Consider the following 18,336-nt stretch of genomic DNA (forward strand, 5'->3'; position numbering starts at 1 on the left):
CCCCCCACCAAGAAAATAATGGTCAGTCCCTTATTAAAAGAAGTTTAAGATGGTCAAACTATATTTTTGTTTATTTGGAAGTCTCGGAAGGGATAGGGAATGATAACCAAGAAGTGAGTTATGTACAGTGAACCCTCTCTAAAACAGTCATCTTCGGGACCTGCTCCAACTGTCCGTCTTACAGAGGTGTCCGTCTGGTTGGGAGTTTAGTTACAGTAAAATGACTGAAAAATGACAGGGTAGGGACCAACACCAGGTGTACGTCTTATAGAGGTGTCTGTTAAGAGAGTTGACTGTAGTTACAAAAATTCCATTTCCATCCTTCACATTGCACGAGTTTGGCATGGCACACACCACTGTACTGATAAAAACTGTAAATTAGTACCTTTTCATAACTTGTAGCTGTTTTCCTTGTATTTTTGTATTTTAAAATTGCATAAATTTTCCACACAACTGTGGAGGCAAAATTCTTTCATTTGCCAAAAGACAGAGAAAAAGCTTTAAGTGGGAGAAGAACTTAGAAACTTGATATCTGTAGTGCAAGGAGTGCCAAGATGGTTAAACAGGAACTTTTTTCTTGGAGCATCAAGGAAGGGACTCCACCTGCAAATGTGAACAGTCATAGGGCCTCTCATAGCAAGATGACACCTTGTTATGATTTGTCTGCACAATTTGCTATAGGGCTGATCAGGGTAGTTGACCCAGGCTTTAATACTTTAATTCACTTACAAGAGACAGATCAAGCTCAAGCTCAACTTTATTTTTTTACACACATTTCTTTATTGTACAGTAAAAACCCACGTATAAGAACCTAACATTTAAGAACCTGTTAGGCTAAAATTTCGTTTTTAAGCACCCTTCACATAAGAACCATTTTAGGCTAAAATTCTAAAACAGGTTCTTATTTTCAAAAAAAAAAAGAAAAAAAATAATCTTCTCAAAAATATAGAATTATTGGGAATTATAGTGAAGGTTACAGTATAAGTTTGATTTTAAAAGAGTCAGATTAAAGTAGTATAGTATTTTGCTTACCAAAGCCTCCAAGAATACTGTTATTGGACATTAAAGACCAGATCATTTAAAAATTCTGTTTATTTCTAGAACAAAACTTAAGAACCTAATTAAGAACCTAGTTAGCCTAATTTTACACTAAATACCATTTATATAAGAACCTGTTTAGGCTTACTTGAAAAAACCTAGGTTCTTATACACGGGTTTTTACTGTATCACTAAATGTTCAGTAAAAAAAAAAACTCACTTGAAATTGAACAAACCTTTTCATTTTGCCAGAAAGAACAGTTATCGGCATCCATTTAACTTTTGAAAGAATTTTTCAAGTCTTTTGTTTCCTTTTGGGTTGGAAGGAGGAGGGGGACTTAAATTTAATGATTATTTCAGACATTTTTTTTTCTTGAATCTCAGATGCCTTCCTGCTGTGAGGAAGGGAACTTAGATTCAAGCCAAAAGTTAGAATGAATATAACACAACAGAGACCAGTAAAGCGAACTTGTTGTTAGTTGAAGTTTTTAATGCACAAGTAGCAACCAAGAGATATGTGAATTTCTTTGTGTTATGTCTACAGTATGGACATGTTGAGCTGGAATGGAAGATGTCTTTCCCACAAGAGATGGAAATCGGCCCACAACAAGGAGTCATGATATCATGCCATCCAGTGTTGTTATCAGACCATTCTCTCAGATGGCAGGTTTCTCATTCTTTGAGTTAAGGAATATCAATCTTTATATACTTCATGCTCTGATTCCAAGATGGATGGACACATCTTTAGGCCACTGAGGACAGTAACATAAACCTAAGTAAAGAAATGTACAAGTACAATATTTAAAAGATGGTGTCTTAATGATCCAAAACAAACAGATTCCTTAACATTCAAATATTTAAAAATTATGTTGTGGTTTAGATCTACCTTTGGTTTAAAATGTTTCAAACCAGTTTGATTCTCATTTCCTTTTGTTTCAGATTATGATAATAAATATGAGGCAATGAAACATAAAAATAAATCTGGTTTAAAAATTTTAAACCAAAGATAAATTTAAACCACAACATAATCATGGAAGGGCTAAATGTTGGCAGGGTTGACTTGGTTTTATTTACAGTGGAATCTAGATTTTTTGAAACCATGATTTCTTCAAATATCTGACAACCCAAACCAAACATTGTTTCTCTTGCATTTGCTTCAAAAACTGCAATTTTAACCCCCCCACCCCCACTTGCTCCAACTTCTAAATTTCAACCAAAGTTCATTACCTTGAAGGTGAATTCCAAAAATCAGGATTCCACTGTATGTTCCTGACTTTTTAGCTGTATTTCAGTAATATTGAAAATTGAAGACTTGGGTTGTTTTATGATGAGCTCAGCAAAAGCAGCATTCCCAGCACACTGAACACACCTTCTACAACAAGTGCAAAGTCTGTGTCAGTGTGTCAGCCAGCTCACATATGTAACTGGTTTCAGGACCCCTGCACTTTCATCACAGCTCATTGCCACAAGTCATGTTATAAAGGAAGTCTTACAAACCCAGGGAGTGCATTCTGTTGGTATGTGAAGAAAAAGATGGGGACGATTTTTTCTTTTTCAAGGGCTTTTAAAGTGGGCTTAAAAGGAAGATGTATATAACTCAGCTGGTGCATATTAAAAAGAGATAAAATGTATCAAGATGAGATTTCAATTCTATATAAAACAAAACAAAAGGAATTTTGTTCAGAAATTGGTTTCTTGGTGTTGCAGATGGTGCAATCACTAAATAACATGAAACATAACATGGCATGGGCAAATCGCTTGGCCAGAATTTTTCTGGCGTGCAAGTTTTTGGTGCTTGTTTATCTACATTTCCACCAGCAATGTTAAAAACAATCGATTCATGCTTTAACCTGTGCACTATCGAGTTGTGTGTACGGTGTGCTTGGGAAGTTTTTAGAGGGATCAAGATTAGCTATAGAGTTGCTCTGGCTATCGCCTCATACAACTCATACGTTTTATTCATGCTCTCCAAACTTCCTGTGTAACCCTCCAAGTTTATTTTTTTCTTTATTGGCTTTTGCCTTTTTTTTGTCCTGAAAATTTTTTAATTTTTTTTTTTTTTTTTTTTTTGCGCTTTTTTCTCTTTTTTGTGTGCACAAAAATTTGATTAAAGTTAAAGCATGAACCGATTGTAAAATAGTTTCTGCAGCACCAGGATATACCCAGAAATTGTCTTGGATTACCATTTTTCATGTAGTAACTAAGCAATGGGAAGGGAAGGGGTTAAGTAAAGCTTTTACAGTACTGTTTATTTTATCCGCTTACCTTTCTTTCAATAAAAATGCTTCCATTTAAGAAACAGAACCTGTTCACACAAACATAACACAGATAAGTTTAAAATGAAGGAAATGTTATGTGTATATTGTCTGCAAAACAAAATTCTCAATCACATTCACTCAGAAAGAGAGTTAATGGAATAATCAGCCATTATGTTCATAACTGAATTCATTGTCATCAGTGTGAATGTGATGATGTTATCAACAAATTCTTACAAAACTCTTGAAGAGTTTATTATCACTTCCTTGCATAGCAACTAATGTCTGACAACTTTTCTATTATAGCAATAAAAATTATTTTGCTGGGTAGCACTCAAAGAAAATTAATGCTGATGTAGTGATCATACAAATTGTAAATGGAGTACTGGGAGCTGTATTAACCCCTTGCCTACCAGGGCTAAACACACTAAGCAACCAGCAGCCATATTGAATTTTTATTGAGATTCTTAATTTGGCTTATCAATGGCATCTTTTCAGATAAAATATTAAAGTACACAGGTCTAGATTAAGCATTTAAAATGAATTCCTCTCTCTTTTCCGCATTTTCTGACTGTACTGCATTTTCTGACTGTACTTTTCCGCATTTTCTCCCTGGAGAACTCCTTGACCATGTGCATTTGGAGGTTTAATTTCTTCGATATATCAAAGATTTGTCTTCGCCACGTTCTTCTTCCTTTTGTTCAGACTCTTCAGAATCACTTGGCTTAAATTCGCTCTGACTTAAATCGCTTTCATCAGAGTCGCAATCTGCAAAAATTTCAGCAATAGCTTCATCTACATCCATTCTGCCTTCACGCACACGAGCCGCCACTTTGTAAATTGTCCGATCAAAAAGCAATTTTGTTGGGTCAGCGGTGTTTCGAAAGTAGTGCCAGACCTTTCTCAACAACCGGGGATGATTTTTTTCAAGGCATCGCAAACAACCAGGCTTTCAGTGATGTCCTTTGGTTGAGGACGTATATATACGTCCTCGGTCGTTGCGTGACAACAGAGAGGACGTATACATACGTCCTTGGTAGGCAAGGAATTAAAATAGTCATCCCAGGGCCGTACCTAGGGGGGCAGGGGGGTCAGTTACCCCGCCAAGAAAACTAAAAAACTAAGAAAAGTAAAGAAAAAAAAAGAAAAACTAAACTACATGTAAAAAAAAAACAGTTGCCCCAGCAGGAAAACTTGCCCAGCAAACAAAAAATTCTAGGTATGGCCCTGTATCCAGTTGTATTGCCAAATGCTGTGGCTAAATGACCAGCAGCCAGCCAAGGTCTTCAAAACACTAAATGTTGGGCATTACGAAGTTTTTAAATTCTACTTAGTCAAACCAAACTACGACCTGTTGATTGATTCCGAAGAGTGCTAGACTGCACTGTAGATCTCAAATCCAACTCAAGTCACGGGTTGTGACACTTGGAAGTTCTGTGTGGTGAAAATGTCTAAAACATATCATAGTTTTAATTAGCTAAGTTCACTTGATTTGAACGAAGGTAATAAAAAATCAGACTGCAGCCATTTACTGTTTTGAAGACCTTGGCCGGCTGCCGGCGACGTTCTTCAGCACTCCATTTACAAATTTTGTGATAAACTTTTCTTCTATATGTTTGAAACTGCAAGAATATATATGGATATCCAGTAAAAAAGAAAGTAAACCCTGCCTAGTACTAAATTCATTTGCAGTTACTGAATGTTGTCATTCGCTTTCTGTAGAGTTAGAAACAATAGCATTCAGAAGCAAGGTCAACGCAAGTTAATTCTCGTTATTCATTCGTTTCAACAGCTCTGTCCCTGCGAATTAACGAATCCCCTTGTTTATCGAGTCACAAATATTAAGTCAATATACAAAACTAACTGAAAGAATGGCTATAAGAAAAGAAAACGAATGATTTAACTTACCTTATTCACACAACCTTACTCTTTCAAAATGGCTACCAGATAACAACACGTGCTTTGAGCGCGTGGCGAATCATGGGAAAGCAATTGGAAAATCGGGATAGGAACACGAACTTCCAGACGAAGCGGAGCTTTACAACCTTTACTTACAAAATAAAATATTTCAATCTGAAACCAATAGATCTAAACCAAAAGCTCAATGAATAACAAAGATCTACTTGACGGTCTTTGTTGAATATCGACACTGGGCGGAAAGGTTTCTTTTACAGTTTCAGCAAGAAGCGTTCTAGTCCAGTCCCTGACCCTCACGGCCCAGGGGGAACCCAGGCGCGCGAAGAGAGGCAGGATCTTGCACGCCTGGGTTCAACCCCTATAAAGGGCGCGTGGAAGAGAGAGTTCAGGAACTGGACAGAAGCGCTCGTGAATGCCATAGCCAGGAGCTAGAAGCTTCTGCAAGAGCCCCAGGGAAGAGCACATAGTGATCGATGGGCTACTGACATAGCCTCATGCAAATAGAAAAAAACGCGGAGGGCGAGTGTGTTGGCCCGAACCCCCAGGAAAAGTTTACAAAAGAATTTTTTTAAGTTATCCAAACAATCTGTAATGAAAAATAAATCGGTAGTTTTGTATTTCTTTTATAAAAATAACACGAGAAGTGGCGGGGTGTTTACATAGCCTCATACAAATCACGAAGCCGGAAAAACACTGTGCGCGTAATAAAACCGCAATTTCATTCGTGAATACAAATGCAAAGATCCGTCTGGGTTTGCAGGCTGCATACTGAAATGGTTAACTATTAAACAAATGTAAAGCTGTATAAACTTCACCATTCAGACTTAAACTTAACTTCACCATTCAGTTTGAAAACTCACGTAAGGCCAAAATATTATAAATCGCAAAGTGCCAGACATGCTCAAGGTTATCCGAGTGTATAGCTCGCGATGTAATTGACTAGAGAGACCCATAAAAACAGACAATTTTGCCTTGCCCTTCCTTCCCTTTCCCCTTAGAAGTCCAGCCTCTCAGCTGATTATAAGTACTTCATTCTATAGTAGTGATTCCATCAGTGCAAACTAGTTTCAAGAGTTACTGCACGTCGAGTCACTCAACAATCAGACAATGAACAAACATCGGAAGTATTTCTTTATTCAGTGAAAGTCCTAAATCCACACCAATTGAGCCACCCAATCGTGTCGCTCGGGTTGCCCAATAGTTTGTACAAAATTTGCATAACCACTACAATTGCTCATTAAAAATCGATCAGCTAGTTGATTGTAAGTGCGGGCTGTCGATTGTTCGCTTTAAATCTCAAACTCTCGTGAATCTCAAAAAAGGAGACGATGTAGTTTTCACTAAAGTAGTTTTGTGTAACAGAGTTTTTACTCCGAGGCTGAAATTACAAAAAACTTCACCGATCGGCACGTGTTTGTACGCCTGACTTGATTACATTCGATATTCGGACTAATTTGCAATGGCTCGCGGTAAGGACGAGGTAAGTACATTTCTGATTCATATAAACGTTTAGAGGCTTGACATTATGAAGATAACTAACGATATCTCACGATCGTACATATAAGTGTCACTGTACGTAGTAGATGCAACACCAGACCGGGTGAAGTTGTATCGAAGTTTGTTGACTGTCGGAGAGGTTTTGTTGACCAGTTAACGTATTAGGCATATTAGGCATTTTTACTCAAGAGTTGGAAACGAAAGCTTGGAGAAAGCACAGTCGTATTCAAGATGAAATTGACCGTTTTGGAAGTAAGGTATAAAAGTTACCTGACTTTGCTTTCTCTTAACAACTTTTACAGTCTTCCGTATATGATACATGATATATCATTATGAATAATGCAAATATGACAGTTATCAACTTCGGAAACATCATCACTTGATTAACACTGCATTTAAAAGATATCTAACAAAATAACTTGAGTGATAATTATCAAGTGACACTATATAAAGTGTGGCGTATTTAACACGATTCTCGCGATCAATTCCTTGCTTTGCGTCACACTGCGGCATTCATGAACGTGGGCTGCGACAATTTATGTTAAAGTCTCGTGGGTGTTTTTAATTTCTGTCAAATCGCTGCGTCTGTCTGAGCCTCAGGGCTTACTCCTTTTGAAATCCTTTTTTAGAGAGTACAAAGCGGAGTTATCAACTTATGCTCGTGAAGACAGGCGTAAAATCGATATGTCAATTCTTAGAACATGATAAATCAACATGCGTGTAGTGTTTTCTTTTTCTCTTCATCTACCATATGTCATCTACTCTATGCCAACGCACAGTGTAATTTTCGTCTGATTTGCAACCTTTATGATGAACAGGATTTACGCATGTAAGGACTGGACTGAGTCCCAAGAGACTGACATGTCATTTTAATACCCCCTTGGACTAGCGAAAAAAAAATAAGAACGACGAAAACCGTGTTACGTCTACGACTGCGTCTGTAACCTGCGATCAGGCTTCTTGAACCCCCGCCGCGAGAAAAATAACGCCTGATCGCAGGTTACTGCGTTTAAGCCTCAGGGTTTCTTTCTTTTGAAAGTTTTTTGCGAAAGGGTGAAAGGGTGGGGGTAGGGGTTTTGTGGGCTAAACATGAGGGATTGTTGGAGAGGGGCTTAATCAACTGTTACTACTGGTAATTTACCTAATCTTTCACGAAAAGATTTTTCAAGGAATTCCAATCTGTGCTCATGTTGCTTGTGCTTTGTACATCATGCAGGAGTGCCTTTAGTTTTGATCACGAAAAAATCGATCACCTTTTTGTAGGTGCCGGGAACATATGCCTCTTTATCCTAAGTAGAGAAGCTAAGTCGAAAAAACCCGCTTACATTGGCAAATAAATAAATTAATTAATTGAATGAACGAGTAATTCATTCAATATAGACTTTATAACAGTTGCAAAGGAGGCTTCCGTACTTTTATATATAGGGTTTGTACCGCAGAATCACAAGATACGGGAGCGCCCACACAAGATAGTGGAGTGCAGGAAAACATTTTCTCTCTCCGCTAGCGTTCACTTCGTTTCGCTCAAAATTTGGTCCAGCCAAAGGTCCTCTCTTGTTCCAGCCTGGAGTGGTCGGTCTCGGTCTCGGTCTCTTTAATGGCCTATACGAAGAGGCTTCGCCAAGGGGCCTCGCTGAGGTAGGATACAAGTTTAGGAATGAAAGGGAGGAAAATGCATGTTATTTCGAACGACGCTTTTGTGTTTTAGTATAAGGCACATAAATAACAAGAAAACGTCCTGTTCTAATCTATCCTATGTCTTTTAGGTATATTAAAGAGGAACCTCCTATCAGTTAAAGGATACGGAAGGGGACAATCGTAAAATGGTATATAAAAGGGAAGGGAGCTTGGGCGGAGCCTCCCCGTATAATACTTTTGAATACCGTATTTTCTCAATTAAACGCCACCGGCGTTTATTTCAAACTTGGCTTGGTGGACCCGGCGTTTATTTGAAGCCGGCGTTTAATCAGGGCCCGGCGTTATTAACGGACTGAATTTCTTCATTCAGATTGATTTATTGTTACCGATCTCCGAGACCAAGAGGAGTGTCGTTATGTTGCAATCACATGAACAAAAGAACATAAACGGTATATGAACAATTAAGGAGCATGCAACGTTTACAAAGTTTTAAGTTATAATCGGAATGTATTCAACGTCCTTCTCGTTTTTAAACGACCTCCTCCAACTTATAAACAAACGCTGGAGGGATCCTCGAATTTTGACGACTGTGAGCACTAACACAAGAAAAGAAATGCGTCAGTCATGAAGTCAGGAACGCTAGCACTGCTTGGTTTTATTTTGTTGTACAGCGTTCATCCTAGCTATGTTACGCCGGACTTTTCTTTCGAACGTTTATTGAAATTTCTAAAGCAGCATACCGTACTAGCATGTCATAGCAGTGCCATTCAGGAGAATATATTTACTTGTTAGCTTGACCTCAAATAAACGCCGGGACCTTGAACAAACGCCCCGGCGTTTATTAGATGACCCGGCGTTTATACGAGGCCGGCGTTTAATCGGGGTCCGGCGTTAAATCGAGAAAATACGGTATCCCCTTTCCCCTTCCCCACGGGGTCTCGTCCTCTCACCACGGCTTTGTATTAAACAGGGAAAAATAGTTAGGGGCCGGGCCGGGTTAAGAAAGACGGAAGCGAGGCACGCACGCGGGGGAGGACGAGCGCGCGTGGTGAAAATGTTTCCACCGTACTTGGTTTAGCCTTTAACCTCCTGCTGGTTAAGCAGTTTTATTTAGCTCTTTCTACAGCAGTCGAGTGCAAATTGTCTCGGGCTCCGCACTCATTTTAATGAGTGCGCCTGTCTTGCAGGCCATAGTTGATGCGGACGCGCTTTGCCCTTTATATACGACCCTCGACCCCGACCTACCTTTATGCGGACACATTTCGATATGTTTTCCGACAAATTTAATTTTAAAATTTCGTAATTTTAATTTTGAAACCGACATTTGATATGCTGGTAATTTTCAGTTTTTGAGCCAATCAGAAAGCGATGAACACAATAATCGTTTTGCGCAGTTTATATTTCATAAATATCTTCACATGACCCCGATTGTGTTTGTATTATTCCAGGTCGCCGTTAAATATTCCACAGAGATGAACAGCGTTGATATAGCGGCAGCAGTCGAGAATGGCAGGCCACGTGCTGCCTCAGAGGAAAGAACCCGCAAACGACGGCTAAGAGATCTTCAGGACCTCTGGATCGATTATTCATTTCAGATCATTGTTGTGGTGATTGCAGTTATACTGCTTGTCTATACAATCGTTGGTAAGTGCAACTGGGCTAAAATGAATAAAAACGATTGGAGCTCGTGGTGCTAAAGAAAATTTTTTAAATCTATTTAAAGCTAGCTACGTGTACTACAACGTCTTAAAATTGTAACAGGTTTAGAAAGAATGACCAATGCGGTGAATCTTTCAACAGCCAGGGAACTATAGATTGCCTAGCTTGCGCTCTAGACCATGTAGACGAACTTATCCCCGGGAAAATTCGTCTGCAACGTTGGCTAGGGTACCATGGCCAGGCAATCGACAAAAAAGGAATTGTAGCTGAAATGATTAGGGTTGATCTTTTATGTCCTCTAATCATGGCGTGCATTCTGTTTTATCTTATTTATTTTATTTTTGTTTTATTTTCATTTCCTTATATATCACTGTAGCCATCAGCATTAGTGGCTTCCGTCACGCAACAGGGCTCTTCGTTATCTCCATGCTTTTCTGGTTTTGCGTGACATACATGTTCATTCGTGATCACTGCGGAGAGATCATTTTCAACTCTTGTTGTTTGCCAGTTATCTCATTAATACGAAGGAACTGGAGGATCCTTAGATGGTAGGTTACATGAAGTAACTGATTGATACGTAGTTGCTTCCTACAGTCACAGTAAAATGACTGAAAACAGCTGGGACCTTACAGAATTTACTTGGACGTTAGCGCCAAGCGATAAATCTCGAGGTGTGGCGGACTATTAAAAAAGGGAACAGTATTGTCTTTTGGGAACTTTAAGTATGGGCTGAGTCCGATCAGAACATCGCCAGTGGGGTACCTCCCAGGGGGTGAACTGCTCCTTTCTTGAAGCCTTTCAATACCCCATTTGAGACCAAAACAATCCCGAAACCATACCCTTGCCTCCGCGCATACCTCAGGGAATTCCCTCCATTCTATTTTGGAGAAAATCTGTCGCTGGAAGGCCTTCCAGTACATGACCGAGAATGAAAAGTTGATTTTTGCACTCAAAACTGCACTCGCAGCTGGAAGCTGAAAGCTACCCAAAAATTTTTTTTCTGAGTTTAATAGAAGAGCGTTCGCACGAGCATGCGATCAGGCGTACCACGGCGAAAATTGAAAGCCTGATCCCAGGTTAGTTCGCGCGTAAAAAAGCCGTCAAAGATCATTTTGGATCTGCGCCTGTCTTTAACTACATTGATTTTACAGTAACAATGGGTAACAATGGAAGTCACCTGAAAACAATTAGAAACTTTAAGGCGGTATTACACGGGACAACTCATTCTTTACCCCAGAGCACTTCTCTTTTGGGGGACAACTTGCAACAACGATTTTTTGAGTAACAATGTTGCGCGAAAAATCGAACACCATGTAACATGATACCGGGGACGATTTTTCGCGTAACTTTTGACTCGGCAACACGTTGCGAGTTTTTTGAAACCAAGTCAAAAACTAGCAACGAGTTGCCAACATTGTTGCGCACAAAATCATTGTTGCAAGTTGTCCCGTGTAACACAACCTTAATGATTTTCTCAATTTTAGTTGTAAGTCTAAAATTTGCCCTTGCATATTTTTTAACAGGATTGTGTTACTCGTGGTACTGACGCTGATTGGTTTGTGGTTTGGTCTTGACACCGCTAAGGAACCTAAAAGATTCATATCCGTGCTGGGAATGCTGGTTTATGTGGGAATCAGTTGGGCATTCTCGGCGCACCGAAAAAAGGTAACTTGCTGAGTATTTACTCTACCGACTTTCTCTCAAAGAAAGACAACCTTGGTCCCAGGATCCCCTGGGCTTTAGATAAGATAAGATAAGATAAGATGAGATGAGATGAGATAAGATACGATACGATAAGATACGATACGATACGATAAGATAAGATAAGATAAGATAAGATAAGATAAGATAAGCGGGGATAATCCGTTGAGTCAGTCTTTGTTTCCGATGGGCCGAAAAGATAGTATGTTCTCTCTGATTGGCTGAAGAAAGTTCTGTGTCGAATACATTAATTGAAACATTTTTAACTGTTCCCAACTGAGTGGCAAGGACGCGCTTGCGTGTGCTAGCAAAACCGCTCAAAAGATCCGAGACCTTTTGAGGCGTAACAAATAGAAATCAGTTTTTAGAATTACATTTATTTCGGGAAGCTATACTTCTAAGTCCCGGTCTGTTGTTTCACAGGTGAAATGGAGGCCCGTCCTATGGGGACTGGGAATGCAGCTTGTCTTCGCTCTGGTTATTCTTAGGACCTCTCATGGATTCACAGCTTTTAAATTCATTGGAGACACAGTAACAAGATTTCTCGACTACACGGACGTTGGATCAGCTTTTGTGTTTGGAGGAATGTTTGTGGATCACTACATTGCCTTTAAGGTACGTTATTTTTAAGTAACGTTTTTTTTTTCAGGTAAAAGTGTTTTTTTTTTTTGGCAAACCATTTAACCAGATCTATGCCTCAGTGTGCAGGAGCGCATAAGCAGAATCTTTTCCCGCAACTCGCCTCGTAGTGGATAACGGCGTTGTGTTGCAAGATTAGAGCAAAAGTTTAGTGCTCAGATTCTACAGGGTCTGGAAGGTTTTTTTTTTTTTTTTTTGGGGGGGAAAACCGCGCCCCCCCCCCCCCCCCCCCCCCCCCCCCCCGGATTTCTGAATCTAGAATCACAGGTAAAAATTAGAACTATTTGGGTCATTCACAAATCAGGTAGCTTTTTTGGTGAAAAAAATTGAAAAGTTCACGAATCACGGCTGTATTTCATCTGTTTTCCCGATTCACACGCTATTTTCCGGTCAATTCACGGATCACGCGAAACCCCTTCCAGACCCTACTACACTACATGTTATCTCCCTTGGATGAAACATAGTTAATAGAGGGAATGGTTAGAAGCCGGCAAACACAAGGAGCAAACAAAGAGGCCAAGATATGGAAGTCCAGAGACATTTTTGCGCTCATACACTATAATAGGTCGCGAAAGTTTTTTTGTTAGTTGCATGAACAGACGAACCACTGTATTTTGTCGGTTTTGTGCCTGTCAACCCCCGAATAGCGAACAAAAACTATAACAAAGAACTTTGTCGGGCTTCATAACCATTTCCCTCTATTAACTATGGATGAAAGTGTTCCGACGTCTACCAAAATTGGACTTGTGTGACGAGACAGTATAAATGTTTTGCGCAAAACTTTCCAAATACTCGTTAAGTTAGACATGTATCTAAATTTAGAATCAATTTGGACAGTTTTTTTTTACGCTCGGGTGGAATTGTGATCACTGATCACTGACACTGTAATGTGTTTGATTACTGATCAAACACATTACAGGATTGTCTTCGAACGATGCATGCTACAACAAAAACTTTCCACTGCACGTCACCTTTATGGTAAATTTCACTGGCCAGAGTTTCAACTTTTGTTGCAACAAAATCGAGTAAGATATTGTTGCAAAGCAAACGTCGCCCCCAGTGCCCATTGTTCACTATTTAATTCCTTTCCAGGTTCTCACGGTCATCATCTTCTTCAGCTCTTTCATCTCGGTTCTTTACTACTTGGGTGTGATGCCGCTGATCATCTCGAAGATTGCCTGGCTCATGCAGGTCACCATGGGAACCTCTGCTGCTGAGTCTCTCTCTGCCGCTGGTAATATTTTCGTCGGACAGGTAAAGCGTTGGTCTTCTTAACAGCCGTTACTTTTAGCCGTCACGCAATGTTTCGTTACTGAGTGTTGCGTGACAAAACAAAAGAGTCTTAACTTGTAAGCAACGTCAATACTAAGTTTAACCAGTTGCCATCAACTCCGTGTGTCAGTCCTTCGTTAGCAGATTGTCAAATTCTCGCTTTTATTCTCTCTAGACCGAAGCGCCTTTGTTGATCAAGCCATTCTTTGCAACTCTCACTCAATCCGAGCTCCACGCGGTTATGACAGGAGGCCTGGCCACTGTCGCAGGAGGAGTTATGGCGGCGTATATCGGTGTTGGTGTCCAGGCCTCTCATTTGGTCGCGGCCTCAGTGATGTCGGCGCCTGCCGCTTTAGCTGTGTCTAAAATCATGTATCCTGAGACAGAAGTGCCGCAGACTACGTCACAAGATGAAATACATTTTGAAAAACCGTGAGTTTAAAAATATCTGGTTTGTAGCCAGGCATGATAAGTTTAAAATTTTTTTGTTAAATTTTGACTCTGGTTTAAAATTTTTGGGTTTTTTTTTTTTCTTTTTCTCAATTTTTAAATTTAAAAGGGGGGCCCCGGGGTTAAAAAAAAAAAAAAAAAAAAAAAAAAAAAAAGGGAAAAAAAAAATAAAAAAAAAAAAATTGGGGGGGGAAACTAAAAAAAAAAAAAAAAAAAAAAAAAAAGGGGGGGGGGTGAAATAAAAAATTTTTTTTTTTTTTTTTTTTTTGGTTTTTTTTTTCGGCCCCCTAATTTTGTTTTTTTTTTTTTGGGGCAATTTTTTTTTTTTCTTTTTTTTTTTTTTTTTTTTCCGGTTAAAGTAATAAAAAAAAAAAAAAAAAAACCGTGAGTGTTTAGTCATTTAAAGTTTTTCAATTAAGTACTTGTAATCTTTTCCCCACAGTAAACCCCTAATCTTACTATTAAATGTTTATAAAAATCCGGTTTTCGTGGACCCAAACTTGACGCATTTTCATCTCGACATGGTGGTTCCTTATCGTCACTTGTTAAAGGGTTCCTGTCATTTGTCCAGAAGTGTTCCATAAAAATCAGACCATTATTGCTGGATTTTCTACGAAGATTATATAATTTCTATCAAAGTCGAAAATGTCTATTCGTCTATTTTCTATCAAAGTCGAAAACAGACGATAATGTCCTCTGGGAATTTTAAGGTCTATGTAAGGTCTCTGATTGGCTGTTACTTGCGCGCGAAAATTCGTAACGGAGCAAATACCAATCAGAAACACAACATGAATCACTGTAGAGCTACGTCATCAGTTCGTAATCTTTCGGTTTAAATCAAGCTTGGTAAGAAACCTTTGGTTTTTCAAGTTACCGTATTTATTCGATTTAAGTGCCCACCTCGAATAAGCGCCCACCCCTATAGGTAAGAAAAGTTAATAAGCGCCCACCCCGCCCCACTCCTCCAAAAAACTGAAGTGTACAAGAAGAGTATTGACCTTAGTGACGATTGGGTTGAATGTTGTTGACTAAGTAAGACCTTTACTAAGACCGAGTTTTCTTAGTATTTAACAGAAGCATTCAATAAGCAGTTAAAATGCTGCTTTGGTACATCTTCACGTTTGCTATTATTTAATGTTTCCTTACAAAATAAACTTATAGCTTGCTGAAATGTTGAAAATTTAATAAGCGCCCAGCCCCGAATAAGCGCCCACTCTAAAGGGTCCAAAAATTTAACAAGTGCCCAGGGCGCTTAATCGAATAAATACGGTAGTTAAGAACTTGTTTTGTTGAAGCAAAGCTCACATCATGAGCCCTATTTTTTTCACACACGTGACGTGATAACAGCATTTGCTTATTTTCATTTGTCTTTCATTTCAGGGAGGAAAGAAATGTGATCGAGGCTGCCGCCAAGGGAGCGTCCACGGCCATCCCTTTGGTTGCCAATGTAGCCGCCATGCTTATCACATTCTTTGCATTTATCGCGTTTTTCAACGGCGTGTTGTCTTACTTGGGAAGCATGGCGGGATACCCCGAGCTTAGTTTCCAGGCAAGTTGCTTTGAGAACTTAAACCTTGCTGCTAATTAAATGGAGATCGCGTCCAAAAAAGATTCTTATAATAATATGATTATGAAGAAGAGTGCCTTTATTTAAACAGGGTTGCTCTTTCAGTAATTATAAATTACAAAATTACTTCTATCAATAGAGGCCCTATAAAAATTAAAAATAAATTTTTAAATTAAAAAAAAGAATATTTTTAAAAACAAATTAAAAATAATTTAAAAAAAATTTAATTAAAAATTTAAATTTTTTTTTTTTTAAAAATTTTAAATTACATTCCGCAACTGCAATGCAATCAACTTTCGATTGGGCGAGTGTACATTGCGTGGCGCGTCTGTAAAGTCATTGTAGCTCACTCTTAGAAAATAACAGCTTGAGCAACGGAATAATGCGATATCGAGTTGTACGTCTTGACCCCCGGCAAATTTTTGCAGGAAGACACTCCCTGTATGAAACCTCTATTTTCATCCTCCTATTGTGAACACTGCCTCTTTGTTTTATAGGATTAGAGTGTTGGTATGACCTGCAATAAAGTAGTTTGTTCCGAGAACTAGTGTGCGACTAAATTTACCGCGTATGAAGTTCGTAAAACTAACATTTTCATCACCTCTCTTACCCCTCCCTTCAGACAATCTGCTCGTACCTGTTCATGCCGTTTGCCTTTCTCATGGGAGTGGACTGGGCCGACTGCCAAGCCGTGGGGAAATTTCTGGGGATTAAGACGTTTCTCAACGAGTTGGTGGCTTATGTGGAGATGGAGCCGTACGTAACGAATCGAAAGGAGAATAATGGGGGACCAACCATATCGGTAAGAATTGAGCAAGTTTGAATTATTCCAGCATGAAATGCTTTAGACTTTTCCGAAGGCAGCTCAAAACACTTTTGCAAATGATCAGAGTTCGTGGACGATTTCGGAAGATACCGAAGGTTTCCGAAGATGGTCGAAAGTTTTCCGTCGGTATGTCGTAAGGTAACCTCATTTCGCGAAAGTGCCTTTAACTCCTACTTACAACAATTTTCGAACCTTTTCTTCTATCTCTGGTGAAACTTTTGGTACTAAAACTTTTCTAAACGTCTATTTATAGATGAATACATTTTTTGTTTGTCCCTCGCTTTTTTCCCAGCTCCGATCAGAAGTCATTACAACCTATGCTCTTTGTGGATTTACAAACTTTCTTGGCCTGGGCGTATTACTTGGGGGCCTGGGTCCATTGGCTCCTCACCGACAGGGGGACATGGCGAGGATTGCCATAAGGACCCTGTTTGCCGCAACCATCGCCTGCTTTATGACAGCTAGTATTGCTGGTGAGTACTGTGAGGATATGGTTACAGAAAATGTGTGAAAAATGTGGGTAGAAGCACTTAGAATTTGATGTGGCCTGAAAGGCAACGACAGAAATATTGCGGACTTCAAAAACGTCGTGAACTCACAGGTCACGTAAACGTCAGATTTCACAAAGATCTTTTTCCAGAAGTACATGTTTTTACTATCGGGAGAAGAGGGTAGATTGTAGAAGAATTTTCATTGTCATGCTGCACCTCTATGGCACTAAGATATGGGGCAAAAATAATTTCCGCGCATGCGAAGAAATGCAGCATGATGGAGGTTTCCGTCGCAGAGGGGAGGAGGGAGGGGCAAAAAAGGACACCGCTATAAAACAGACCTCTCGGGGCATGAACGCAAATGAGAACGATCTCAAGTCGGGAGGGCGCATAAATATTAAGCTCAATACCCAAGAGTATTACGACGGCATCAGGAGGGAAAATGTTCTAATTTATGAAGCGCGCGAGGCCATTTCGGTGCAAACGTACCAATGAAAATAGAGCTTAAATTCCCGACACACGAAGTGACGTGTCGTTGCTTCATGTCCCTTGTGTATCAGCACCTTCAGCTTCGTTAGTTTTAGCACTTGTCCCTGTTTGGTGTATTCCAAAAACGCCCTCCCACAAAGTTTTACTTTTTATTTGCAGGCTTTTTGTACGACGAGTCGTTTGAATCAGTAGCAACGGCCACAGGGAACACGACATCTCCATAGAACTTTGCGGAACAACTTTGTAGCTACAAGTTTACTGTTAAAATGGTGACTTTGCCACGACCAGCGAACAGCAGCAACACTATTCGCCATTCTGTTTTTGCGTAGGTGACAAAGAAAAAGCCGCGCTCGTTTTTAAGACTCGATATCCACATCCAATTGATTGAAGAAACGTTGTCCCATGAAAAGCATGTTACTGGGAAATCGGAAAAAGTAATCATTGTCTGTGATAGAATAAACATCATAATAAGACAGGTTGCAATGCATAAATCATGCTCTCAGTTAAAGCTCACAAAGAAATATAACATTGATACATTACCAATGCGGTCTACCCAGAATTCCATTCGGTTTTATCGTTCATGGGTTACGACTTTACGTTTTTCACAGGGTAAACGTTTCTTCAATTTGGTGTATATAAAACACAATTTTACGGTCAAAGAAATTTTTAACTTCTCACTGTTGGTTTCCGAAACTGCGCAGCCAATCAAAGAGCAAAGAATGGCACGTGACTACTTTGATATCTCCGCCTTGATGCTGATTGGGCAGGTAACGGTAAAACCAACTAACGATGTCAAAAATGATTTAAAAAAAAAAATAATAAGAAAGTATATTTTTGAATAAAACAGGAAAACGATCGTTTCAATGTACATTTTTCTAATTACATCGGTTTTAAATT

At 39.4% G+C, this 18,336-nt stretch overlaps 1 protein-coding gene and 1 long non-coding RNA gene across 5 annotated transcripts; one reads left to right on the forward strand and one right to left on the reverse strand.

The window, feature by feature from the left end:
- Nucleotides 1-796: 796 nt before the first annotated feature.
- On the reverse strand, nucleotides 797-5,234 carry LOC144656777 (uncharacterized). 4 transcript variants are annotated; one of them, XR_013571385.1, is made up of 4 exons: nucleotides 4,645-5,128; nucleotides 3,304-3,343; nucleotides 1,255-1,810; nucleotides 797-811 (listed from the first exon to the last, which is right to left on the reverse strand). It is a non-coding gene; the product is annotated as an uncharacterized LOC144656777 (long non-coding RNA). The 4 variants fall into 4 exon arrangements; XR_013571386.1 differs by lacking the exon at nucleotides 797-811 and adding an exon at nucleotides 5,202-5,234 and having other exon boundaries at nucleotides 1,185-1,810; nucleotides 4,645-4,744; XR_013571387.1 differs by lacking the exons at nucleotides 797-811; nucleotides 4,645-5,128 and adding an exon at nucleotides 5,202-5,233 and having other exon boundaries at nucleotides 1,191-1,810.
- A 1,227-nt stretch (nucleotides 5,235-6,461) lies between these two features.
- LOC144658887 (solute carrier family 28 member 3-like) lies at nucleotides 6,462-18,296 on the forward strand. Its single transcript, XM_078519379.1, has 11 exons — nucleotides 6,462-6,690; nucleotides 9,794-9,989; nucleotides 10,381-10,552; nucleotides 11,528-11,669; nucleotides 12,129-12,320; nucleotides 13,437-13,598; nucleotides 13,792-14,048; nucleotides 15,447-15,615; nucleotides 16,256-16,435; nucleotides 16,752-16,932; nucleotides 17,599-18,296. Exons 1-11 carry the CDS (start codon nucleotides 6,670-6,672, stop codon nucleotides 17,661-17,663), a joined length of 1,737 nt encoding a protein of 578 aa, XP_078375505.1. The 5' UTR covers nucleotides 6,462-6,669; the 3' UTR covers nucleotides 17,664-18,296.
- The last annotated feature ends 40 nt before the right edge of the window (nucleotides 18,297-18,336 follow it).

This window comes from Oculina patagonica, chromosome 6 (genome assembly GCF_052425735.1).
Source record: "Oculina patagonica isolate OP01 chromosome 6, crgOcupat, whole genome shotgun sequence".
Lineage (NCBI taxonomy): Eukaryota > Metazoa > Cnidaria > Anthozoa > Scleractinia > Oculinidae > Oculina > Oculina patagonica.

Coding starts and splice junctions, on each gene's coding strand:
- LOC144658887 (XM_078519379.1), top strand. CDS start 6,670: ATGGCTCGCGGTAAGGACGAG. Junction 9,990..10,380: donor GCTTGTCTATACAATCGTTG/GTAAGTGCAACT, acceptor ATATCACTGTAG/CCATCAGCATTAGTGGCTTC. Junction 16,436..16,751: donor ATGGGGGACCAACCATATCG/GTAAGAATTGAG, acceptor CTTTTTTCCCAG/CTCCGATCAGAAGTCATTAC.